The sequence below is a fragment of the Pongo pygmaeus genome, chromosome 4 (assembly GCF_028885625.2).
Source record: "Pongo pygmaeus isolate AG05252 chromosome 4, NHGRI_mPonPyg2-v2.0_pri, whole genome shotgun sequence".
NCBI lineage: Eukaryota > Metazoa > Chordata > Mammalia > Primates > Hominidae > Pongo > Pongo pygmaeus.
In genome coordinates, this window is record NC_072377.2 from 85,179,172 (window position 1) to 85,206,167 (window position 26,996).

The following is a 26,996-nucleotide window of genomic DNA, read 5'->3' on the forward strand; positions in this document are numbered from 1 at the left end:
TTGGGTCACATTCAAAGCCATTCTGGGCCACAGGTTGGATAAGCTAGTTCTAAATGTTAGATAAAGAGGCTGAGCAAGTTAGTTATTATATTACCCATGTTTGCATGGAATATTTAGAGCTGTTTTTAGTTTTGTTTTGAGATTCCCTAGAGGTGTGAGCAGCAGGGAAGGGAATGAGTCCTGTCCCTGGGCTCTATTAGGAATGCCCAAGGGCATTTTTTCCCAATTCAGCTTGAGGTATAGAAGATACCAGTGGGGACTTGATAAAATTTTGTGCATAGGGAGAAAGAAGGTGAGAGGCATTTGTATTGATTGTCTTTGGAAATTGTTGCCTCTCCAAGATGATGATGGTGATGATGATTTTACAATTAATTACTATAACACTTCAGAAAAATGATTTTACCTATAGGATTCAGTGTCCTAATGGACAGAATCTAAGGTAAAACATAAGATATGTGTTGACCAAGTAAAACATTTGGGTAGTAAGGTACATCCACATGATTTGTTTGATGTTAAATAAAACACAGTAAAAAAAACTCGGGAACATTTATCTTAAAACTACATAAAAGTACACCATATGCAGATCCTGGCAAAATTTATATATAATAATCTTATGTAGATAATTTTGAAATATCATAACCAAACAAGTACTGTATGAATAAGATGCATAAATAGAATAAACTATTTTTATTTTCAAATTTGTCTAATGTTAAACATGCTAACCTAAATGTTAAAATAATATGTAATTTAATTTAATTGCATTAAATTAAATGTTACATTTATGTCATAACATTATATATTTCAATTTGATAAATACCAATCTAGTTCCAACATACTATGTATTTCATAATAAATTTCATTTTACTATTAAGTATTAATAATTTATATGGATAAGTTAAATTTCTCCTAACATTATCATTGTGTTTGAAAATACTTTAAGTTTCACAAGTGTTTTATAAAAAGTGAGGGTTATAGTAGGGAGTAGTTCTATTAGAACAACTAGTTAAGCTCAGTAATTCCCACTCCTTTTGAGGGCCCTCAGTATTATTAAGAAAGTAATTTACAAACTATAACATAGGAATTATTTCGAGTGAAAATTTCTATAGAAGTATGGTTTGCAGTAGAATCAGGTTAGCCTCATTTAAAAATGAAGAGAGGCTGGACATGATAGTTTATGCCTGTAATCCCAAAGCTTTGGGAGGCCGAGGCGGGTGGACCACTTGAGCTCAGGAGTTCAAGGCCGTTCTGAGCAACATGTCGAAACCCCATCTACACAAAAAATACAAAAATTAGCCGGGTGTGGTGGCGCATGCCTGTGGTCCTAGCCACTCAGGAGGCTGAGGCAGAAGAATTGCTTGAACCGGAGAGGCACAAGTTGCAGTGAGCCGAGATCGTGCTACAGCACTCCAACCTGGGTGGAGAAGTCTGCATTTTTTGGTAAGGAGGTTGATTTTGATGAAATCAAAAATCAAATCAACCACTATTACCAAAGAGAAAAATCCTCTTTTCTTTTTCTTTTTTTTTTTTTTTGGTTTGGGACACAGTCTTGCTCTGTCACCTAGGCTGGAGTGCAGTGACAGGATCCCAGCTCACTACAACCTCCACCTCCCGGGCTCAAGCCATTCTCGTGCCTCAGTCTCTCAAGAAGCTGGGATTACAGACACCTGTCAACATGCCCAGTTCATTTTGGTATTTTTAGTATAGATGGGGTCTCCCTATGTTGCCCAGGCTGGTCTCAAACTCCTGACCTCAAGTGATCCGCCTGCCTTGACCTCCCAAAGTGCTGGGATTACAGGCATGAGCCACCATGCTCGGCCTGAAAAATCCTCTTTCTTCTGTAATTCACTATCATTTTATTTCAAAATAATAACTACACAAACTTCATAATTCTGCAGGATAATACAGAATAAGAAGATCCTCTGAAATCCTTTTGGCCTCTTAGTATTGCTTAATAGTAATGTATATAAAGTTGAGTTAGGGGTGCTTTAATACTAAATCCTAAATTCTTTGGAAACTTATAAAAATGTATTTAATTTAGAAATACATGATTATTCAAATGTCCTTCAAACAATAATCTACAATGCATTAGAAAATTATATTTTGGCCATAACTTATAAATGCTACTTTAAATTACTTAAATTTAGCTTTTGCTTCTAAGATACAATACTGGTTACAGAAACATAGAAAGTAAGTTTTTCAGTGACACAATATAATTTATCCTAAGTTTAGAGCATGAGAACAAAGTTTTTTAAACAATAAGGTTACCAAATTTACTTCCAAATGATTTATTCTGCAATAAAGAAATACAGTTGTCAGTTGGAATACAGTCTTTAATTACTTTAGTGCCCAGGGCTGGGAACTTTTTATTGTCATCGTACTCTCATGGCACATAAGAAAAAACGACAAGCTAAAGAAAAATTATCCAGATATGAGTCTCTGGCACGTTCCTCCTAACTCCTAACACACAAATATTTTTGTTACTTAAATAGTTTAGTTAGTTCAAGACAGAGCTTAAGGTAACACCCTTCTAATGCCTTTTTCTTCAGTTTTTCAGGAATATGCAAAATTCTTTAATGACATGAAGCTACAAATACGTTAGGAATACTGTGTGTATACATTACAGTTAGACTTTGTTTTAGAGATAATACATTATAAAGTGAATTTCAATAAAGCTTACCCTATTGAGTGCAATGGAGATAATATGTTTCACTTTTTATGTCTCTAAACAAACCTTTGCTTTTTTGGGGCCAATATCAATATAATAGTTACACTCTTATAGAGCATTCATACCTAAGAAGTTTCCCTATTAGAGGAAAATATTTACAAGTGTAAAAATGTAAATATTTACATTTCATTGTCCTTGAAGGAATCCTGATTTATCGAAAACTAAAAATGGTATAGGATCTTACATAAAAGAAAACAGTAACAAAAAAATGGAGATCAGAATCTGTAAGGCTTAAAGGTTCTTTATAAAGAAGGTATTATATTAATAGTAAAATAAGATGTAATTGAAAATACTTAAAAGTATCTAGGGATTAAACTTAAATAAGACACCTAAACCTAAATATCAACAAAAAGTAATCATATTAAAAATTTCAGCCATATTTTTAGTCTCCATAGTCTAGGAAATTAAATGCATGCAAATGTATATGCTTAAGTATATCTGAGAAAGAAACTAGACAATTGGAAGCAGTTATTTTAATCTCTCAATGGTCATATAAAAACAATTTTTTTTCTCTGAACAGGGAAAACTAAGTGGATTTACAGTTGGCCATATGACCAATTATAATGCAGAGTAATGTACAAATGATATTAGATACATTCTTATTGAATGATCATTCTGGGGTGATTATAGTATTCAAAATATATATTCCTTACATTTATACATGGTATTCAACATCATACCCCTTAAAATCTGCATTTTAAAGTAAGACTCTCAAGTGGGTATGTTTTATATATATCTCCATCCTATTGGTAAGAGCTTCAGCTTTTGACATAATAAGCAGAAAATGCCATTCACTCTTTTTTGAAGCAACCATTAATACAAGGCCAAGCCTTTGAGGAATTTAAGAAGAGTCGGATTTCATGTGTATCCATTTTTACTTTAAAAGTAAAAAGACGTGATAGGAAAATCTGACCTACTTTCCTTCCTGTTCTGTTAGTTTTAAGCCTAGCTGGTACCCACCTATTAACCTATTTTCTATTTCAGGCAAATTTGCTTTCCATGAAAATGGCTTCGGAAACTTAAAAAAAATCCGACATAGATCAAAAGAGTTTATTTCACAGTGTATCTTCAATGCCATTAAATGATGGCAGAGTTGTTTAATTTGATATATAAGTAATCAAAACACGAACTGATGGAAACATACTTGAGGAGACACCCACAAACCTATATGGAACAGTTTCATTACTTTTGGTAAATTTTCTTTAGGCCATACCATGAAACTGATCCTCTTGTGAATTAACGAAAGTCACTAACAAGAACCTTGTGTATATAAGACTTGGAGGGCAAGCTGGATAATGAAAAAGAAAAATTTCCTAACAAACTACATTATATTGGCTGATAGAAACAAACTACTCTCTTTGGGTTGGAAAGGCCATTCCAATAAAAAATTTAGTTTACTCCTTATCTAAATGTGTCTGGAATTTTTCAAAACAAAATTCATCCTATGCTATGGAAAGTTCTTTGATAGAGATTATAGTATACTACCAGAGAGAATTCTTCCTGTGTTGACAGTAGTCCCAACAAAGCAAAAGTAGAGATATGTATTTATGAGTTAAAAACTCCACTCATAGAATCACTACGTATCTGTTAAAAATGAGGTTAACTGTATTCAATTATCTACTTCTACAGAGTTAAGTCAAAGTCCTGGTGTTAGCATCTCTTCATACTTTATATACTATATGGAGACTCTGTACTTATCAAAATGAAATAGACTAAAAGCTGTTATTTATAGCACTTGAAAATGAAAAAAATTAAAGGTTGCAAGGGAACAAAGAAATCATAAGAGATTATGTTGTGAAAATGAAGCAAACGCTACAGCTCTTGTTTAGTTCATTTTTATACCACACAGAGACTGAGGTGCTCAAATTGTTTTACAAATTAATGTCACTTTAGAAGCCAGAAAATAGAACACTTTACTAAATAGAATAATATGGTATTATTTATATATATAAAATATCATCTACGTAATAATGTAATATATGATATAACATTGCTTACATGTTCATTCCAGGCATTCCAGGGCCACCTAAAGCATTCAGTGGGGGTCTCATTGCACCTCCATAGTTCTGTAATGATAACCAAGGGTCAGACTACCACAAAACAAAAAAACAAAACCAAAGAGGAGGGGGGAAAGAAAGGAGAGCACGTTAATGATTTCCCTACATAACTCCAATTGGATAAGGCCTGTGTAATTCATTCTCTGAGGGGTCCACTCTTGTATTTTTGCTTCTATTTTAGCAATTACTTTGGTCTATGTCTTTTTAAAACCATGTGAATATGTATGATCACTGGAGCATGTTAAATGATTAAGGTACGGCTGCAATTATATTTCAATATATTTTATTAATATCCTAAGATATGTACAATAGTAAACATTTTCAAATGAAACATATCATAAATCCAAAATTCAATTTTGAAAGAAAAGAGTGATTCAATGTTTGAAATTGTCAGACCCAGAACAATGACATAAAGTCTGAAAACAAAACAAAACAGGCGAACCCAACACAAGAAAGTTAAATGCAAACTTCTGTTCACAAAATAACATGTCCAACACAGAAATGCATGAATATACAAATACACAAAAATGTATAAAAACTAATGTATATTCAAAATACGTATGCATGAATTATATGACTCAATCAGTTTCTGTTAATATCTATCATGTGCATTCAAAGGATAAAAACATTTTAATGTTTTAACATGTACATGTTATTAGATTAGTTTAGTTGCCATAGGGACAAAAAGGCTAATTTTATCATTATTATCTTAATGTATTTTGACATTATCAACAACTTTCACACTTGGCTTTCTGATAGCAATGTTCCTCCAACTCTTCTGGGTACTCTTTTTCAATTTCCTTTGCTAGCTCTTTTTATTTTGCTAACCCTTTAAATGTTGCTTTTCTCCAAGTTCTAGCTATAGCACTCTTTTCAATAAAACACATTTATGAGTAATCTTATCTGCCACCATTTGTTCAACAACTACTTATATGTTAGGAATCTCAAATCTTTATATCTGATCATGATGTCTTTCCTAAGCTCCCAGATAACTCATACGTTGAACTTCATAGGATTTGTTTCCATCTGGATACCATCTTACTCACAACATATCTAAAAGTAAACTCAATATTATCTTCTCATGACTGAGTTCTTTGTACTGCTTTCCTCACTCACTTCTGTGCTATCACCTTCCACACAATAGCCCAAGTTAAGAATTTCCAGGAGCTCCCTGATGTTTCTTCCTTTTCTTTCAAATTCCCATATCCAGTCAGTTACCAAAGTCCATTGATTCTATGAAATAGCTCTTGAAATAGTTTTCTCCTCTTATTACTAATCTTTTTCACTTACTGAGACTACTGCACTGTCTTAATTGTTTCTCTGATTTAGTCTCTCCTGCTCCCAATCTATTCTCCAAACTGCCTCAAGAGCTATCCTTCTAAAACTCAGTTCTACTCATGTCACTTAGAAGCTATGATGAACCACATTACCTGTCAAATAAGTTTTAACTTCTCAGCGTGGCTCTATGAGGTTATTCAAGGCTCAGCCCCAGCCTGTCTTTCCTGTCCTCATTTTCTAAAATTTTCATCTTTATTCCCTACCCTCAACCATACCCTCCAACCTACTGGATTTAAGTTCAGAAATACATAATAGACTTTTATACTCATGTTAACTCATCTTCCCTGGCCTTTAAGTAGTAGGTGCTCAGATGACAAGGAAATAAATCAAAGAGAGCAGGTCTACTGACTCCGGAGTGTAAGCTACAGTTGATAAATGACATTACCTAGTTACATGCTATTCTCATTGTTTATTTACTTTTACTTTCAGGAAATCTTATTTAAATATCCAAATTTGTGAGCTGTGGGACAATAGAATGATTTCTGTTCACACTTGAGACATTGGTTAAAAGGATTCCTATTTCCCCTAACCTCTGGATCAGGCATCGTGGTGGCAGCAGCAGTACTAGCAAGGGGTCTCTGAGATAAAGGTTAGTCATTGGAAACAAAATCTGAATGGTAAAATATAATAGAAATGTTTCACAAGAAAAGTCTTCCCTCCTTTTTGGTCTTACAAGATCTCTGTTTTATTTCCCCTCATTTTTGATCTTAGAAGATCTCTGTTTTATTTTATCAAGGAAAACATTAATTTTCCTTATAGCTTTGGACATAGGTAGACAATGGTTTGAGTCTCTGTTGCCACTGCCCCACTGCCTCTGCATCTCTCTGTGTGTGATCTTGGGCAAATGATTCTCCCAATGATTTCCTAATCTTAATTTCCTTATTTGTAAAGTGATAATATTATCTTCCTTCTAGGCTTGTTGGTGAATAAAATGAAATACAAAGCACTTATCATAGTACTTAGTGAATTAAAAGCATGATATTTGGTGCTCAAAAACTGTAACTGCTAACTCTTTTTTTTTTTCTTTTACCATTGTTAATAAGAAACCAACTTAAATGAGTCCTCTTTTCACTAGCTTCCAAAGCCCCCAACGCTAACAGAATTACTTGCCTCTTTATGTAATGGCTCCACAAAAAGTATGTAAATTATTATCTAAACTTTCCCCATTATATAACAGTTTTTCTTTGTGTATCTATACTTCCTGCTAAATAATAAGTACCTTAAAGGCAGCATATCTATGTTACTCATCTTTGTATACCCAGTGTTCATGTATGGTGCCTAGCACACAGTAGGCCTTCCATGAATGATGAGCTAGTTCAACTGAATTGTCCTAGGAAATGAGTATGAAATTTTTCAATATATGCTTGATAGATTTGCAAAATATTTTCATTTAGTGAATAATCTAAAGCAAAAAGAAAGAATAACAACTTGCTTTCCAAGTGCTATCAACAAAGGCAGAATGGGAAGACCTAATTTAGAATCACTGAATTTTAAAGCTGATGGCAACTATACAATTCCATCTGGTCTAATCTCTCTCCCACTGCAACGTTTCTGACAAAATGGCTGTTCAGACTCTGCTTGGAAAGTTTATAAAGTCTTTCCATGGTTGGGCAATTTAATTTCTAGAAAGTTCTTCCCTGTTCTGAGCTAAATTCTACTGCCCATCATAGATCTGAAAATACAGAATCAGTTTACTTTTTCCTTACATGAGAGCCTATCATACATATATTGCCACCTCACCATTTTTCCACTCCAAGTATCTTATTTGGAAATCATATGTTCCTATTCATATACAACTTCTTTATCCTTCAGATTTCCAGAGAAACTAAAACTAGTTGGGGAGTTTTGGTTAATCACATGGCACTTACTGCCCTTAAAAACACAGGTTAGCTAAGTACATCTTATTACAAAACCAAGTAGAAAACTGGTTTCATATATGATATTAGAAAAGATATTCTTCTTGATTAAATAGGTAGTTTTGTTTTTTTATTGAAAAGGTTCTAATACACTTTCACTTTAAAAATAATGTACCACCACTGTATTTAGATTTAAAATAGATTAAAGGGTAGGGAAAAATATGCCTAGATTTGGGGCAAACCTTTATTTCTTCATACATGCATTAAGTATTAATCACATGTTAACTATATTCTATGGGTACACTTTGCTCAAATCAACATAATCTAAGAATAATTAGATTTACATATTTCTTTGTTTTAGGAATTCAGTTGTTCTAATAGATAATTACTGTCCCCCTGTACCACACTGATCTTAAGCTCAAAAAGTTACGGAAGTAACATCTATGTTAAAAAAGAAATGTGTATTTTGTTTGTGCATAAATCTAGAGACAATATTTCAGACTTTTTCTACAATATGGCTAAAAATAAGGCAGATATCTTCTGCTCTTGGACAGCATCTGTATGATTAAATGTCTGTTATGAGAGTTGTTTTTCCATTATCTCTCAAGAAACACAGCTAACCATTATTACAAATTTCACAGTTTATAATGTATATGTTTATATGTTTTATATACCACGTCATAAGATTCCCCTGATTCCAAATTATTTTACCTGACCTTTTTTTATTGTACTATCATATAAATATGAATCCTGCTTTCATTTAAACATACAATATGTATGCATAAATAATTTCCTTTAATCCTTATACTTTTTATATTGTGATTTTAAAAAGTTACTGTAGGCATTTCTTATTTCTGAGGTAAATTCATACCAGAACACTTAATTTCCATCATATTATATAGAAATAGTAAGAACACTGCCAATCCAAATGAAATAAACCATTCTCTCTGGTTTTAAAAATCTAAAGAATTGACACATATAATAAACTTAGCTATTGAAACTCATCAATAAGAGCTTACCAGAAATAGAAACTGTCTTATTTTCTGTTGTAATTTACTGTGCTGTAAATACTGTAAAACTGATTCTTAAATCAGACTCTAGTTTTTGAAGTATTAAAATCTAATACTAATAATAGAGATGATAAACATTTAAAGAGCAGCTAGCTGAAAAATAAGTGAATAAAGAATAATAACTAAATTACAGGCACAAAGTTTTTGTGTATATTTAAAATGTATTTATTAAAAAAATCTTTTGGAAAAAAAATCCTTTAACAGCCAGATTGGTTGGCTTAGTTTATTAAAGACTAAAAATATACTTAGCCAATAAAATACCTATGGAACTTATACAGTCTTATTATTAATAGCTTAATGATGATTGGTTAACATGTATCATCATTCCTAATATGAATAGAAACAGGTAAGAATAATTCAAATATCTAAATGAGAGTTTTATTAGCTCTTAAGAAAATCCATTGAAAATAACTGAGCCTAAATAAAAGAAACTGGTTTCTTTTGGCTTTGAGGCTGCCACATATATTTATGTGACACCATTTGTTCCTCTTTCCTTGGAACTGTATTTATATGGGTTTTTTTTTTTTTCCTATAATATGGCATCTCCAAAAAGTCTGGCTAAATGAACCCCTTGTTTCAATATAGTCAATATACATAGTTATATGTTGGTTAGAAACAATGCATATATACAATACAAACATACAATACAACATATATTATTGTATGTAGGTCTAAGTCATATTATCTGGGTGTTGAGTTCTCAATTTTTTTTACTCTGTTGGGAGCACAACAAAACATCAATTTAACTTTTAAAAAGTAGATAAACAAAACAAGCTCCTAAAGTACTGCTCATAATGCTGTTTCTTGGAAAGGAAAAATGAATAAGTTTATTCTTTTAACCAGCTTTATGACATGTTAATCTCTGACCCACAAGGTATAAATTTAAAATTCTGGATTTTAAATTAGTTTCTTTGAAAAATGACATTGTAAAATTAATTTCTACCCCAAGCAGTTTTCCCAAGAGAGACAAAAGGATGTTTTAGCTAAAATGCATGATATCCTGGAACAGCACTCTTAAAATGTCACCAACAGCTAGGAGAGGTTCAACCTCAGTGTATACTTCTGGAAAATTTTATAGAGAAGGTCAGCTAACATCTGATGTATCCTGATAGTATTATGCTTGTTAAATAAGACCCATTTTAATATTTATTTCTAAATGGTTTTCTACTGTTTTCCCATTCTATAATGAAATATGATTGCAAAGAATAAATTGTCAATGACGGTCTTTAAGATTTATGGAAATATATTTTATACTTACCCTTTAATATTTTCAATCAACTGGGTTTTATTTATTTATTTATTTATTTATTTATTTATTAATTATTTTTTTGAGACGGAGTTTTTGCTATTGTTCCGCAGGCTGGAGTGCAATGGTGCGATCTTGTCTCACTGCAACCTCCGCCTCCCAGGTTTAAGCGATTCTTCTGCCTCATCCTCTCGAGTAGCTGGGATTACAGGCATCTGCCACCTCGCCTGGCTTACTTTTTGTATTTTTAGTAGAGACGGGGTTTCACCAGGTTGGCCGGGCTGGTCTCAAACTCCTGACCTCAAGTGATCCACCTGCCTTGGCCTCCAAAAGTGCTGGGATTATAGGCGTGAGCCACTGCGCCCAGCCAACTGGGTTTTATTTAACTTAACCATCTCCTCAGCATAACTAAGAAAAGGTTAAGTTACCTTTTGAATAGTAATTATAATGTATTTCCATACAGTGTATTTTCTCAAATAAAGGCTTAAATGACAGCACACTGTTAAAGTATGGTTTGTTGTTATATCGATTTGGCATGTCACAAATGTTATATCCTCATGAGTCTAACAACTACGTTATATGAAGTCTGTAATGCATATTCTCATAGCCAGCAAATAACATAGTTTGTTTATATATATGAAGGAGGCAAAAAGCTCAGCATCTAGGTTTCTGCACTGATTTTTTTCAGTGTTCAGTTTCATTATTTATTTATTTATTTTACTTTAAGTTTCGGGATACAAGTGCAGAACGTGTAGATTTGTTACATAGGTATAGGTACGCCATGGTAGTTTGCTGCACCTATTAACCTGTCATCTAGGTTTTAAGCTCTGCACGCATTAGCGATGTGTCCCAATGCACTCCCTTCCTTGCCCTCCACCCTCCCGACTGGCCCTGGTGTGTGTTGTTCCCCTCCCCGTGTTCATGAGTTCTTGTTGGAAGAACATGTGATGTTTGCTTTTCTGTTTCTGTGTTAGTTTGCTGAGGATGATGGCTTCCAGCTTCATCCATGTCCCTGCAAAGGACATAATCGCATTCCTTTTTATGGCTGCATAGTATTCCATGGTATATATGTACCACATTTTCTTTATCCAGTCTATCATTGATGGGCATTTGGGTTGGTTCCATATCTTTGCTATTGTAAATATGCACTGATTATTTACCTGTGGTCCTAAGGGCACCATTCCTCTTGGAGGAGTCATTCTCTGCATTGGCCCACCCATATTTGGATGTCCTAAAAAAAGTATGAAGACATTAGCAAAGTAATGAGCATGAGTACTAAACCAGAGGCTAGCAGCTTCCTCCCTCCTGGGTGTTACTGTGTCATTTACCAAGAGTCTGAGTACTGACACCATCTTACCTTGGCTTCCAGACCACTTTTCCACCTCTTACCACTACCTACCCACACTCTCTATTAATGTCTTGACTGAAATTTTCTCCCTATTCTGTGGTGAATTAATTCTCTAACACCATTTGCTCCTCTTTCCATGGAACAGTACAATAGAGCATTACATATCTGTGGTTCCTAAGTATCTCTGGAGGGATTTGGTTATTGAGATTGTTAAACTAATCAGGCCCTTTGCTGCTTAGCACCTTCTTTCCTTCTGCTCATCTTTCAGATGGGCTAAGGCCTCTATCTGAAAAAGGCAAAAGAAATAATAAGTGATATTATCACTTAGCTTCCTACTTGTTAGATGTTATATAAAAGGTTTTAGAATTTTTAATTAAAATACGGATTTTTGGACCTTCATGTATTCTGTTTCTTATGTTATCACTACCCTCACTATCATGCATAATTAAGTGAGCTGGAAATATAAATCGTTTGGCCATGTTACCTAGAAAAATGCAACTGCTATAACTATAGGAGATTTACTTATACAATTTTCCTTAAGAGAGAAAAGATTTCCTCTATGGTTCTGCACATCAATTTCTCTTTTACTTTAGAGTAGTCACCTTGTTGTCGAGTTGGATCCATTCCACTGGGGAGTAATGGCTGACTTCCTGGGACACCTCCAAGTGCCTAGCAATTTATTAAGAAAAATAAAGAGCAATATTGTAAATATTTATAAAATAAGTTTTTCAACAATTTCCTTTTAAATGCTTGTATGATAATTACAAGAATGCATTTGAGTATTTCTCAAGATTTCTTATATTTCACATTCATTTATAAGTTTTGCAGGTTTGTATACCTTAAATAAGTTCTTAGTTCTAAAAAGATTCTACTTTGCCCAATTTTGTGACAAATAAAATAAGTATTTTAAGGGAGCAAAGATCTACGCAAAAACTGTCCTATTTCTTCCTGAGAAGTATTATGCCTTTTCCAAAAATTAATTTACTAAGAATACTGAAATAACTAATTTTGCTTTTTACATGTAAATTCCCTATTTCTACAGAATATCTTACTCATTTGAGATTACATAGCAGCAGGATGAAAATGCAAAGGGACCATTGAAAATTGTTTTGTAGTCACAGTTTCCCTAAGAAATTCTTTAGTGAAATAACACTTAAAATAAAAATAAATTAAGCAATTTGGGTGTACGGAAAAAGGAAAGTAGAACTGACCATGGTAGATATGAACATAACAGGGTTTGTTTCCTGGGATATATACTGAACCATAAGTTTCTAACAGTTGTCTCAGCAGTACTTAAAGCTGGATTAAGGTATAAATGATTTAAACCTACTGATCTTAAGTATATAAGCATACACATATATGTAAAATCCTGACAACTGGTGAGAATTTCCATAAAAATTCACTAATTTAACTTAAAGCATGAAAGTTATATCCAATTAGTTAACATATTCAACTATTTCAAAAGAAATTTAACATTAAATAATTTACATGGTCAGATCAGAACTGTTTCCTAAATTGTTATCACTTGGCATGAAGTAGATAGCTTCCATTTCCCAAGTCATTTTTGTAGTTTTTCAAAATTTTTGCTTATAAGCACACCAAATACATATTTCTTGAGATCCTACTACATTATCTGTTCCCAGGTTACCTCTCCAGCCTAATTTCTTGCCACTGCCATGCTCATGTTCTAACTTCCAGCCATACCAAACTTCTTTCAGTTTTTTTTTCCTATTCATGCATTCAATCAACAATGTTTAAATGCCAACCACTAAAAACAAGACAAAATAAAAACTAAACTGAAAAAAAATCTCTCCTCTCAGGAAGCTTACAGACCCTTAAGTAGTTATTGCTGACATTGTTTAGATCTCAGTTTAGGGATCACTTCCTAACAAAATTATTCCCTGTAGCCTCAATCTAGGATAAGCCCTCCTTCCATTTGTGTGTGTGTATATACACATATACAAGTTATACTGAACAAATAAATATGCTGATTGAATAACTGTGTGTGTATACACATACATACAAAAGAATTATCCCAGATTGTGTGTGTATATATATGTGTGTATACATATTTGTGTGTGTGCATGCATGTATAATTTCACATGTATAATTTCAAACTTCCAGAAACTGCACAAAGAATTTCCAAATACCTTGACTCAGATTGCCAACTGTTAACATTTTTTACTGAATTCGCCTTATCAGCCTGTCTCCTTTTCTTTCTCTCTATAAATATATATCTATTATCATAAATCTTTTTCAGAACTACTTAATAGCAAGCTAAGACATGATACCTCATTACCCCTAAATACTGCAAAGTATAATTCCCCCAACAAGAATATTTCCTACATAACCACCATACAGCCTTTCAAGTCAGGAAATCAACATTGACAGCAACACTACCATCCAAGTCCAAGATCTCAATTAATTTTGCCATTTGTCTCAATAATGTTTCTTTTTCCTTTCTGGTACCAGAACATCATGGAAGACATGTTACATTTAGTTGTCCTGTCTCTTCATGTTCTTCTAAGCAGGAATAATTCCTATTGTTCCTAGCTATGTCTATTCTATCCCTACCTATCATGTCCTCAACAATTTTAAAGAGAACAGGTCTTAAATTCTACAGCATGGTGTCTGATGTTTCTTTATGATCTAGACTCAAGTTATATTTTCTTAGCAGGAATACCAGAGAAATGACGCTATGCCTTTCTCAGTGTATCACATTAGAGGGCAAATTATGTTGATCTATCCCACTACTGGTGATGGTTACCTTTATCATCTGAATGTGCTGGTGTCTGCAGGTTTCCACACAGTAATTGATTACTTTTAGTATAAGAGCTATTCTGAGATTGTCAATATTCCACTCCTCATCAATCCTTTATCAACCCATCAGCTGTAGCCTCCACTAACAACTAACCACTATGATAACTGTCAAATAGAGACATTCCATGTCCATCATTCTTTTTATATTTATTAGTTGGTATTTCACTATAAGGAAAAGCTTTTCTTATTTATTCACTTATTTACTCAGTCACAGATTTCTATGTTGTTCAATGGGTTGTAATCTATTACTATCATCATTTATTTCAATAGTCAAATTTTCTCAGATTTGGCTAGTAAGAAGCCTTCAGGTGTGTGTGTGTGTGTGTGTGTGTGTGTGTTGTGTGTGTGTGTTATAACATACCCACATCCATTTTTGAGCATTTCCTTAATTTATGGCGTAAGATGTTCCAGGCTCACCTCATACTTCTTCTGACCTAGCCTTGGAATCAGCTCTTTCCCCAAAGGGCCCTAATTCCTTTTAGTGGAGAACAGCATTTAGGCATAAAGATCTTGCTTCTCAGGGTGTTCTTGTTACTTGGGTGCATCATTTTTAGGCTCTCTCAGTGAACACCAAGCTTGAAAATCTATGCAGGTGTATATGTACATGCATATATGCACACGCATGCATCTGTGACTAATTCTATGTCTGTTTGTGTGTGTATAGCATATACACCTACCATAAATGCATACTCTCCAACATCAATTCAACAACTCCAATTCCAATCTGATACTTCAGGATTATTTTTAGCCTTCTTCCTTTCTAGGTTTGTAAATATTTTCTTCTTCAACAGTGGGAAACCTGGCCTATGTTAGTTATTTATTATTCCTCAATACAATTACTTATTTATTCAATCAGTGTATTTATTTGTTCAACATAACCAGTCTCCCAACCACACTGGCCACTTCATCTTGCCATCTCTGCATGGCTACCCCCCACCCCACCCCCCACACCCGCCATGTCCTGGCAATGCAGAGAAGGTAAGGGCTTTTCATGTGTTTTTATAGGATCATATACCTCACTTTCAGAGAACTTAAATACTACCATGACTTGTTTTCTTATCTGTATCTCCAGACTGTAAACTCTGCAAAAGTAGGGATCCTATCTGTGCCTACTGTCACAGAATAATAAATGTGTATTGAGGGAATAAAAGGAATAGGGTTTAGACTGACAATTTTAGGAATCATTAGTGATAAAGTCATAAGAATGAAACAGAGTTCAAAGAATGAGAAGTATGAAGATAAAAGATTTAATTCTTTAAAAATACCAAGAAGTAAAAAAAGAAACTGAAACTGAATAGGCATGAAATCAGGAAGGAGACTAAGACCAACATTTCAGAATGCCCAAGGAGAGTTTCAAGAAGGAAAAAGTAGGCAACACTGTCAAAAGTTATAAATAAATGATGTAGGAGGAGGACTAAAAATGTATGACTAATTGATATTATATTCAATTGTGAACTTAAAGTTCTTACTTTCTAAAAAAATTAACTTTTTTTTATTTTTTAGAGAAAAGGTCTCCCTCAGCTGCCCAGGCTGCAGTGCAGTGGTGTGATCATAGATCACTGCAGCCACAAATTCCTGGTCTCAAGCTATCCTCTGCTGCAGCCTCCCGAGCAGCTGGGGCTACAGATGCATGCCCCCACACCTGCCTAATTTTTTATTTTAATTTATTTTTTTCTGAGACAGAGTCTTACTCTGTCACCCAGGCTGGAGTGCAGTGGTGCAATCTCGGCTCACTGCAACTTCCACCTGCCAGATTCAAGAGATTCTCCTGCCTCAGCCTCCCAAGTAGCTGGGATTATGGGCGCCCACCACCGTGCCCAGCTAATTTTTGTATTTTTAGTAGTCGGGGTTTCACCATGTTGGCCAGGCTGGTCTTGAACTCCTGACCTCATGATCAGCCCATCTCAGCCTCCCAAAGTGTTGGGATTTACAGGTGTGAGCCACCGCACCCGGCCTATTTTTATTTTTTTATACAGATGGGGTCTCACTATGTTGCTCAGGCAGGTCTTGAACTCCTAGCCTCAAGCGATCCTCCTGCCTTGGCCTCCCAAAGTGCTGGGATTATAGGTGTAAACCACCATGCCTGGCCAGATTCTTGCTTTTTTTAAGTCTCCAAATGGTTAGAGTTATACACTCTGAACTTTGACACTTAACTTCTGTCTCATTATAGACAATAATGTTTTATCACTGGTGGCAACCATTTTCTTCAAAACTTTACTGTTTCTAGTATATCTTGGAATATCAGAACAACTGACAAGCCTTTCTTGTTTCTGTTCATCACTTAAAAATATGGCATAATCTTACAGAAGTCTTAACCAATATCAAATTGGTTTTCAAAATGAGTGTTTTTATCTAAATTTAACTCTTTACTCATCACTGTTTGTCTTTTAGAATAAGTCAAGTCTCTAACTTTTAAAACATTTTTATCAGCCTTGGGATGACCAGATAGTAGCTTTGCGCATCAACAGTGATGTAATCACTGCATTCTTTAAACCTTTAATATCAGATAAATGTATACATCTGTGACATTATTTCTATATTTATAACATGTTAAAGGTATTCCATTCGGATTCATTTAACTAGTCACAAATTTTGGCATGCATTCTTTGTTCTTTTTTTTGTTTTTTTTTGAGACAGTGTCTCCCTCTGTCACCCAGGCTGGAGTGCAGTGGTGTGATCTTCACTCACTGCAACCTACACCTCCCAGGTTCAAGTGATTCTCCTGCCTCAGCCTCCTTAGTAGCTGGGATCACAGGCGTCCACTACCTTGCCTGGCTAATTTGTGTATTTTTAGTAGAGATAGGGTTTCACCATTTTGGACCAGGCTGGTCTTGAACTCCTGACCTCAAGTGATCCACCCACCTCAGCCCCCCCAGACTGCTGGGATTATAGGTGTGAGCCACTGTGCCCGGCCACATTCTTTGTTTTATAAAAGATCTACACACTGGCAGAAAAAAATAACACTAATGAGGAGGGTACTTAATAAAAACAAACAAAATATCCATGGTAATACACACTTGTGAGCCAAAGAATTTGCGCCAGGAATTGTGCTAAGTCCTTTAGTATTTCTTTCAATGTTTAAACAATCTTATAAAGTTATTATTATTCATCCTTTTTAATGATAAAAAACCGAGGTTTAATATGTAACTAATTTGTTAATTTGTCCATGGTTATGCTATTTTTAAAAAGGTTTTATTGATGCATGATTTAAATACCACAAAATTTGCCCATTTTCTAATGTTAGAACATTGCCCACCTACAGTCATTTCCCATTCCCCATGACCAGCATCCTTCACCAGCCCTAGGCATTCACTAATTTTCACTAATTTCACCATTTTCTGTCTTCCATAGTTATACTATTCACAAGTAGCAGTGTCAGGGCTCAAGATTGGATTAACATATTCCAAAAGTTCTGAAAGATGTGCCTTAAATCCCAGGGATTTAAAATAAATGAAATAGTATAAAAATTTATTAAAACAAATAATTAAATGGGGGAACTGCCTGCTTCATAAAAGAATTATTTAGTTCACAAAGAATGCATCATAACTTCAATGGCAAGACCCTCTATGCACTTATGAACTGATGTACAGGCACACCTCAGAGATATTGCTGGTTTAGCTCAAGACCATGCAATAAAAGTGAATATCACATTGAGTCATATGAATTTTTTGGTTTCCCGGTGAATATGTTTTGTTTACACCATACTGTAGTCTATTAAGTGTGCAATAGCATTATGTCTAAAAACACAATGCATATACCTGAATTTAAAAATATTTTGTTGGTAAAAAATGCTAATAATCATCTGAGGCTTCAGTTAGCTGTAATTTTTTGGCTTGTATAAGTCTTGATGGCTGCTGACTGATCAGGGTGGTGTTTGCTGAAGGCTGGGATGGCTATGGCAATTTCTTATAGAGACAGGGTTTTATCATGTTGCCCAGGCTGGTCTCAAACTCCTGGGCTCAAGCAATCCACCCGCCTCGGCCTCCCAAAGTGTTGGGATTACAGGTGCGAGCCACTGTGCCCAGCCAGCTGTGGCAGTTTCTTAAAATAGATAACAATGTTTATTGCATCGATGGACTCTTCCTTTCACAACTGATTTCTCTGTAGCATGTGATGCTATTTGATACCACAGTAGAACTTCTTTCAAAATTGGAGGCAATGTTCTCAAACCTTGAAGCTGTTTTATAAACTAAGTTTATGTAAAATTCTAAATCCTTTGTTGTCATTTCAGCAGTGTTCATAGCATCCTTACCAGGAAAGAGTAGATTCCACATCAAGAAACCATTTTTTTTGCTCATCCATGAGAAGTAACTCCTTATCTGTCAAAGTTTTATTACGAGAGTGTGGCAATTCAGTCACATCTTCAGGCTCCACTTGTAATTCTAGTTCTCCCTCTATTTTCATGACATCTGTAGTGACTTCCTTCATTCAGGTCTTGAACCTCTCAGAGTCATCCACAAGGGTTTGAATCAGCTTCTTCCAAACTCCTGTTAATGTTGGTATTTTGACCTCTTTCCATGAATCACAAATGGACTTCATGGCATTTAGAATGGTGAATTATTTCCAGAAGGTTTTCAATGTACTTTCCCCAGATTCATCAGAGAAATCACTACAGATGGCAGCTATAGCTTTATGGAATATATTTCTTAAATAGTAAGAACTGGATGGGTGCGGTGGCTCACACCTGTAATCGCAACACTTTGGGAGGCCGAGGTGGGTGGATCACCTGAGGTCAGGAGTTCGAGACCAGCCTGGCCAACATGGTGAAACCCCATCTCTACTAAAAATACAAAAATTAGCTGGGTGTGATGGCGGGCACTTGTAATCCCAGCTACTCAGGAGGCTGAGCAGGAGAATCGCTTGAACCTGGGAGGTGGAGGTTGCAGTGAGCCGAGATTGCGCCACTGCTCTCCAGCCTGGGTGACAAGAGTGAAACTACATCTAAAAAAAAAAACAAAAAAAAAAACTGAAAGTAAAATTACTCCTTGATTCATGAGATACAGAATGGATGTTGTGTTACCTTATACCCAAGAACTCTGATGCAGTTGTCCAAGACTAACGAAAACAACATTAATCTTGGACAACTGCATCAGAGCTCTTGGGTATAAGATGTGTTATCAAGGAGTAGTAAAAAATAAAGGAATCTTTTTCTCTGAGTAGTAGGTCTCCACACTGGGCTTAAAATAGTCAGTAAATCATACTGTAAAAAAGATGCACTGTCATGCAGGCTTTGTTGTTCCATTTATAAAAGACACACAGAGTAGATTTAGTATAAAATTTTTTTTGAGACAGGGTCTCCCTCTGTTGCCCAGGCTGGGGTGCAGCGGTGCAATCTTGGCTGACTGCAACCTCTGCATCCTGAGTTCAAGCAATTCTCTCACCTCAGCCTCCTGAGTAGCTGGGACTACAGATGTGTGCCACCAAGCCCAGCTAATTTTCTGTATTTTTTGATAGAGATGGGGTTTCACCATGTTGGCCAGGCTGGTCTCGAACTCTTGATCTCAAGTTATCCATGTGCCTCAGCCTCCCAGAGTGCTGGGATTACGGGTGTGAGCCACGTACCTGGCCAGATTTAGTAACTTTTAAGGGACCAAGGATTTTTCAGAATGGTACGTGAGCACTGGCTTCAACTTAAGGTCACCAGTTGTATTACCCCCTAATAAGAGAATCAGCCTGTCCTTTAAAGCTCTAAAGGAAGGCACCGACTGACTATGGCTATGAAAGTTCTAGGTGGCATCTTCTTCCACCAGTTTAGTGTAGTCATCTTCATCAATTATCTTAGCTAGATTTTCTGGGTTACTTTCTGCAGTAGAATCATCAGCACTTGCAGCTTCACCTTGCGTGTATATGTTCTGGAGACAGCTTCTTTCCTAAACTTCATGAACAAATCTCTGCCTGCCACCCTCAGGCTTTTCTTCTGCAACTTCCTCAGCTCTCTCAGTCTTCACAGAACTGAAGAGACTAAAGGCCTTACTCTGGATTAGGCTTTGGCTTAAGGGAATATTGTGGCTGGTCTGATCTTCTGTCCAGACCATAAAAACTTTCTTCCATCAGCAATAAGGCTGTTTTGCTCTCTTATCATTTCTGTGTTCACTGGAGTAGCACTTTCAATTCTTTCAAGAACTTTTCCTTTGCATTCCTAACATTGCTGTTTGGCATAAGAGGCCTAGCTTTTGGCTTATCTTGGCTTTTGACATGCCTTCCTCACTAAATGTAATCATTTTTAGCTTCTGATTTAAAGTGAGCGATGTGCGACTCTTCTTTTCACTTGAACACTTAGAGGCCATTTTAGGGTTATCAGTTGGTCCGATTTCAATACTGTTGTGTCTCAGGGAATAGGGAAGTCAAGGAGAGGAATAGTGATCAGGGAGTAGCTGGTCGGTGGAGCAGTCAGAACATACAGAATTATGAATTAAGTTCACTGTCTTGTATGGGCACGGTTTGTGGCAACCCAAAACAATTACAATAGTCACATCAAAATCAGTGATCACTGTAAGAGATATAATGAAAAATTTTTTAATATTATGAGAATTACCAAAACGTAACACAGAGACACAAAGTGAGCACATGCTATTGGCTAAATGGCACTTACTGACTTGCTCAATGCAGGGTTGCCATAAAACTTTATTTTGTAAAAAACATATCTGTGAAGCATAGTAAAATGAGGTATGCCTGTATATTTCCTTGACTACCATTATATAGTTTACTCATGGAGACTAAATGCTCATTGATGTTGAAAAAATGGTGAATTTCTCAAAGCTTTAAGATTTAATTCAGTAACAATTTTGATGTACCAAATTTTTTATGGGCCCATAATGATATAATTAAATATCAGAACTAGAAGAGCCTTTAGAAATACCCACATCCACTCCTATTTTACAGGTAAGAAAACGAAAACCCAGAAAGTCTAAGCGACTTGCTCAAAGTTATACATTGCTGGCTTTTGGACCTAAGATGCCGGACGCATTTAGGTCCTTTCAACACCACTGTCATTTTGTTCCTCTAAAACGACAATATCAACACAAAAGATATTAAATTTAGTGTAGGAAGATGTTTGTCTCTATAGCACAACTCACCATTTGACATATATATATATACACACACACATTTATACTTTTCTTTTTTCTATATTTCAACAACTGCAACTGTGCTGTTCAAATTAAAAGCTCTTTACCACATGCAATTTAAATTTTATTAAAATTAATTTAATTAAAAATTTAGTTCTTCACTCACACTAGTCCTATCTCAAGTGCTCAAGTACTAAAACTACTGCATATGATAAATGCAGGTATAAAATATTTCCATCATCCCAGAAAGTTCTATTGGGCAGTGCTGCATTAGAATGTCAGCTCCACAAGAGAGATTTTCATTAGTTTGTTCACCAATGTATCCCCCACATCTAGAATGGTACTTCCCCCACATCTAGAATGGTACCTGGGACACAGTAAACCTCAACAAGTATCTGTTGAATGATTCAATATTTCTGAGAGTGATTTTGGATAGCCCTGCGAAATTTCTATCCAAATATATGGCAATGTATTCTATGTATTGACTTATCCAAAAAGGGTATATCTATGACAAAATGACTATAAGATAATGAGGTATGTTTTGGCAAAAGAAGTGAACATTGTATCATAAAACCTCCATAAAACTATAACTTAATTGTATCATAAAACCTCCATAAAACTATAACTTAAATTGGGTAAGACTGAATACGATTCACTATGCAAAATTTTCTTGGTTTGAGAAGGATAAGAATAAATTTGTTTGTTAATTTTCTTTCCCTACAAAGGTAGAACATAACTAGAAAAAGATATATATCTCAGGATAAACTCAAAATTCAAAGTCATAAGAAAATAATATATTTTAATCTTGCCTTGTTGGATTTGAAATAATAATTTAAATATGCTAGTGTAATTATCATAAAAATAAAAAATAATGAGCTCCCAATAATAGAAAGGGGTATTCTAAACCAGCGAAAGAGGCTACTTTATACTTTTAATCATTAATCACTAACATGTTAAACAGATACAATATTTTATCATCTCAATAAATTTAATTCTATAACATAATTTTTAATATGTACATACTATTTCATCATTTCAATATACCATAATTTATTTAACCACTCATCTATTATTGCACAAATATCTGAAGATTTCTGTAGAACGGTCAGATGTAGTGTGTTTGTAGAATACCAAATTCAACTTCAGAGTACAAAATGGGCAAGAGAATTAACAATGTTTTTCATTCCATATATCTGTTGACAGTGTTTCAGGAATCTTAAGAAACAGAGGATAAAGTTTCTAAATTCTATAGGATCAATAGATCTATAGGTAAATTATTTTGTGTGTCACTCATATCATTAACATTATCTGTATTTCTGGCTGTCTTGATTTCCTCAAGATAGTGTTGAATGAATACTGTGACTTTTTCTGATTGGATATTTCATCCATGAGAAGGATAAAGACTTGCCCGGTTCCAGGTTATAGATGCTTCAATACCAAAGACCCCTTCTGAGAGCTGAACCAATTCCAATGTAAAATTGTATAGTCAAATATATTTTGTAGATTTAACTTCTATGTTTCATATTTCGTCATGTATATTTATCCTCTGCTATACTGCACAGTTTTGTAATTTTATTTTCCTTTCATCATTTTAGACATTATTACCCCTTCCTATATTTTTACAACATAGTGACATTATATCATATTCCAATACCCAGTACTGTACACATACAAAGAACATATACCCTTATGGATTTAATCCAGAACCATAAAAATGGTTTCAGGGGAACTCAAATTTAAATCTGTAGTCTAATCATTAGTAATTACAAATTGAGTAAAATCTGTTTATTAAAGAGATGTCTTTTACATATTCAAAATGATTAGTCAACACTACTGAAGAGGTTACTATTTCTATTTCCTTAGATACAAACTCTTAATAAAACATAACGTCATCAGTTTATGACCAATTAACATGAAAACTAAATTTAAAAATAAACACATTTGTGGATTTTAAAATTTTATTATTTGTTTATTTTTTAGAGACCAGGTCTTCCTATGTTGCCCAGGCTGATCTCAAACTCCTGGGCTCAGGCGATTCTCCTGCTTCAGCCTCCTGAAGCGCTGGGATTACAGATGTGAGCTACCACGCCTGGCCACATTTGTGTTTTTATTTACATAATTCCAATTAATCACCAAAAATAGTTTTGCCCATTCTACTTTAATGACTACATAACAAAATTGAGAAACCGTGTTTATGCTTGAAAAGTTCATGCTCCTAACTAGGTTAAACATTTCCTAAAACAATATTATTTATATTATTAACACAACTGTTTTTTAAAAAATAGTATAAATGTAAATTATTATAAGTTTGGATGACAGCTGTTTGAATTAATGAAGGTTAACTAAATGTGTATGTATGTGTGTGCACTGGAGTGGTGGTGGGAATGGACAAAAAGAATCCCTGAGAGAAGAGTACAATTGTTTTAAAATACATTTAGGTAAAGACTATTTATGATTCTTGAGGAAACAGAGCCTATATAAAAACTTTTTATTATCTTTAACTTTTTAACTGTCTCTTCTGAAAATTCAAAGACATTAAATACCTGTTCATAAAATTTTTCAACAAACTAGATTTACAATTTTACATTCCCACCACCAACCTCGTTTTGAAAGTGTTCATTTTGTTAGTCTCTACGGAACCTAGGATATGGAACCTAGGATAGTATCTTATACATGGCAGGGATTTCAATAATGTCACTTGAATACAATTCCAACAATTTTATCACATTTTCAACATTGATATACAATATGAGGTCAAAAATTCTAATAACACACTTATACTAGAATTTTACATTTCCCTAGTTCAGATTTTTAGGAACTTCCTAGACTTATATAATATACAAAGCTATGGACAGAATGTCTAAAAAACCATGAAGCCTGCCTCCAATAAGAGATGCACATTTCTTTAAAAAGAAATTTAAAAGACTCAGGCACCTATATAAGTAGATCTGACTGTCAATATATACAGGTTTACCCACAGAGAAAATAAAATTCCCGTATGTTGTAACACTTGGCATCTGTGCACTTCTCTTTCCTATTTTATGCCATCTTCCCCTGGCCTGACGTACTGAATGCAGATTCGGTCTATAGGACAAAAATGCTCCAGCTGTTAATGTGAGGAAGACTGCCAAGCACTGTTATCATGAGATGATCCAGCACTGCTTCCTACTGAAAGTTCTCCCCTGGGGGTGAATCTGGGTGCTGGCACTTTCTGCTGTGCACTAGAAGCAGAGAGCACCAGCAGATTGAGACATCTCAAAGATAGCATAATTTCAGTAAGAGTTAGGAGAGGAGAAGCAGAATTCTGCTGCCATCAAGTAAATTAGTAATTTTAACTTTCTTTTTCCATTTTTGCTAGCGAAGAAAGTGGAAATGGAGAGTATGAATGAAAAAGAGAACTTATTGTAATAACAGGGTTTACTTTAAACATGGGATAAAGCTAGGTATACAAACAACAGAATTAGAGAAAGTGACAAGATGATTATCTTGACACAAGTATTCCATAGTGTTAAGCATTTAATTTCTTCTTGGGTTATATACATACACAGTGTCTTATCCTAAAACTAAACTACAAACTCTTTGTGAGTAAAAATTGTATTTTATTCTCTTCAGCAAATACTTACGATATTAATAAAAAGCTATTTGAGAACAAAACATGAAATTTTAGAGCTCTTGTAGATTAAAATGTTGGAAGATTTTATTGTTAAATATTTATTAACAGATCTATCTCTTCTAGAAGCAGCTAATTATTTGCCTAACCTGCCATTATAATTGGATAAAATTTGTATGAATGCTAGAGTCATGATATTGAAACCATATTATATGAAAGTAAACAAAAGTATGTTCGTGGAAAATTTTATTGCCATTCTTTTTTTAAATATTATTAAACTTTATTTTTTAAAAAATATTTCATTAACAAAGATTCTATATATTTAAGTTGTACAATGTGATGATTTGACATACCTATACATTATATAATGATTATCATAATCAAATTATAACACATCCATCACCACTCATGCTTTATTCTAGATTCCCAGAACTTGTTCATCTTAAAACCGAAAATTTATGCCCTTTGATCAACACCTTCCTATTTCCCTGACTTTCTAGCCTCTGGCAACCACTGCTCTATTCAGCTTCTATGAGTTTGACCTTTTAAGATTTTACATATAAGTGAGATCATGCAATATTTTTCTTTCTGTGTCTGACTTATTTCATTGCTAATGTCTTCTAGGTTCATCCATTTTGTTGCAAATGGCAGTATTTCCTCCTTGTTTATGGCCAAATAATATATATATACACATTATATTATATATTATATATATATTATATATATACACACACACCCCCCACATTTTTTATATCCATTCATTCACCGATAAACAGTTAGGTTTATTCCATATTTTGGCTATTTTGAGTAATGCTGTAATGAACATGGGAATGCAGATATTCCTTCAAGATACTGATTTCATTTCCTTTGAATATATACCGTGAAATGGGATTGCTGTATTGTGTGGTAGTTCAATTTTTAATTTTTTGAGGAATCTCCATACTGTTTTCCATAATGGCTGTACCAGTTTACTTTCCCAGCAACAGTGTACAAAAGTTCCCTTTTCTTTACATACTTGGTAACACTTGTTACCTCTTGTCTTTTTGATAATAGCCATCCTTACAGCTGTGCGGTGATATCTCATTGTGATTTGGATTTGCATTTCCTTATGATTAGTGATATTGAGCACCTTTTCATACACTATACCTGTTGGCCATTTTAATATCTTCTTTGGAAAATACCAATTCAGGTCCTTTGCTATTTTTTTTTATTATTATTATTATGCTTTAAGTTTTAGGGTACATGTGCACAACGTGCAGGTTTGTTACATATGTATACATGTGCCATGTTGGTGTGCTGCACTTATTAATTCGTTATTTAGCATTAAGTGTATCTCCTAATGCTATCCCTTCCCCCCTCCCCCCACCCCACAACAGTCCCTGGTGTGTGATGTTCCCCTTCCTGTGTCCATGTGTTCTCATTGTTCAAGTCCCACCTATGAGTCAGAACATGTGGTGTTTGGTTTTTTGTCTTTATTGCCATTCTTTAAACAGGAGGATAATCAGCATTTGCCAAAATTACATAAGTTTTAAAAATTAGGTTCAAAGTATAAGGTAGACTCCAAGAATGGGCAAACTTTTTTCTGTAAAGATCCAAATAGTAAATATTTTAGGGTTGCCAGCCACATATGGTCTCTGCCATGACCACTTAAATCTATATTGTAGTGTAAAAGTAGTCACAGACAATACAGAAATGGATCTGTGTGGATGTTTTTCAATAAAACTTTATTTACAAAAAATAGCTAGCTTATGAGCTGTAGTTTGCCAACCCTTGAAGCAGATGATATACGACTAGAAATAGCATTAAATGGGACAGAAAAAGGAGCATTTCATATTTTTATAGGATGATAAATATATGTG

General features: G+C 34.4%; 1 protein-coding gene across 25 annotated transcripts in view; it reads right to left on the bottom strand.

The window, feature by feature from the left end:
* The window catches only part of SSBP2 (single stranded DNA binding protein 2), a 336,920-nt gene that overhangs the window by 41,137 nt on the left and 268,787 nt on the right, over positions 1-26,996 (bottom strand). For 13 of the 25 annotated variants that reach the window (XM_063665465.1, XM_054489474.2, XM_063665462.1 and 10 more), the window contains 3 exons: positions 12,243-12,309; positions 11,453-11,523; positions 4,724-4,815 (listed from right to left, as the gene is read on the bottom strand). In XM_063665465.1, the coding sequence (XP_063521535.1) occupies positions 4,724-4,815; positions 11,453-11,523; positions 12,243-12,309 (230 nt within the window). The remainder of the gene's footprint in view (positions 1-4,723; positions 4,816-11,452; positions 11,524-12,242; positions 12,310-26,996) is intronic. The other 12 variants (XM_063665469.1, XM_063665470.1, XM_063665468.1 and 9 more) reach the window with 1 other exon arrangement.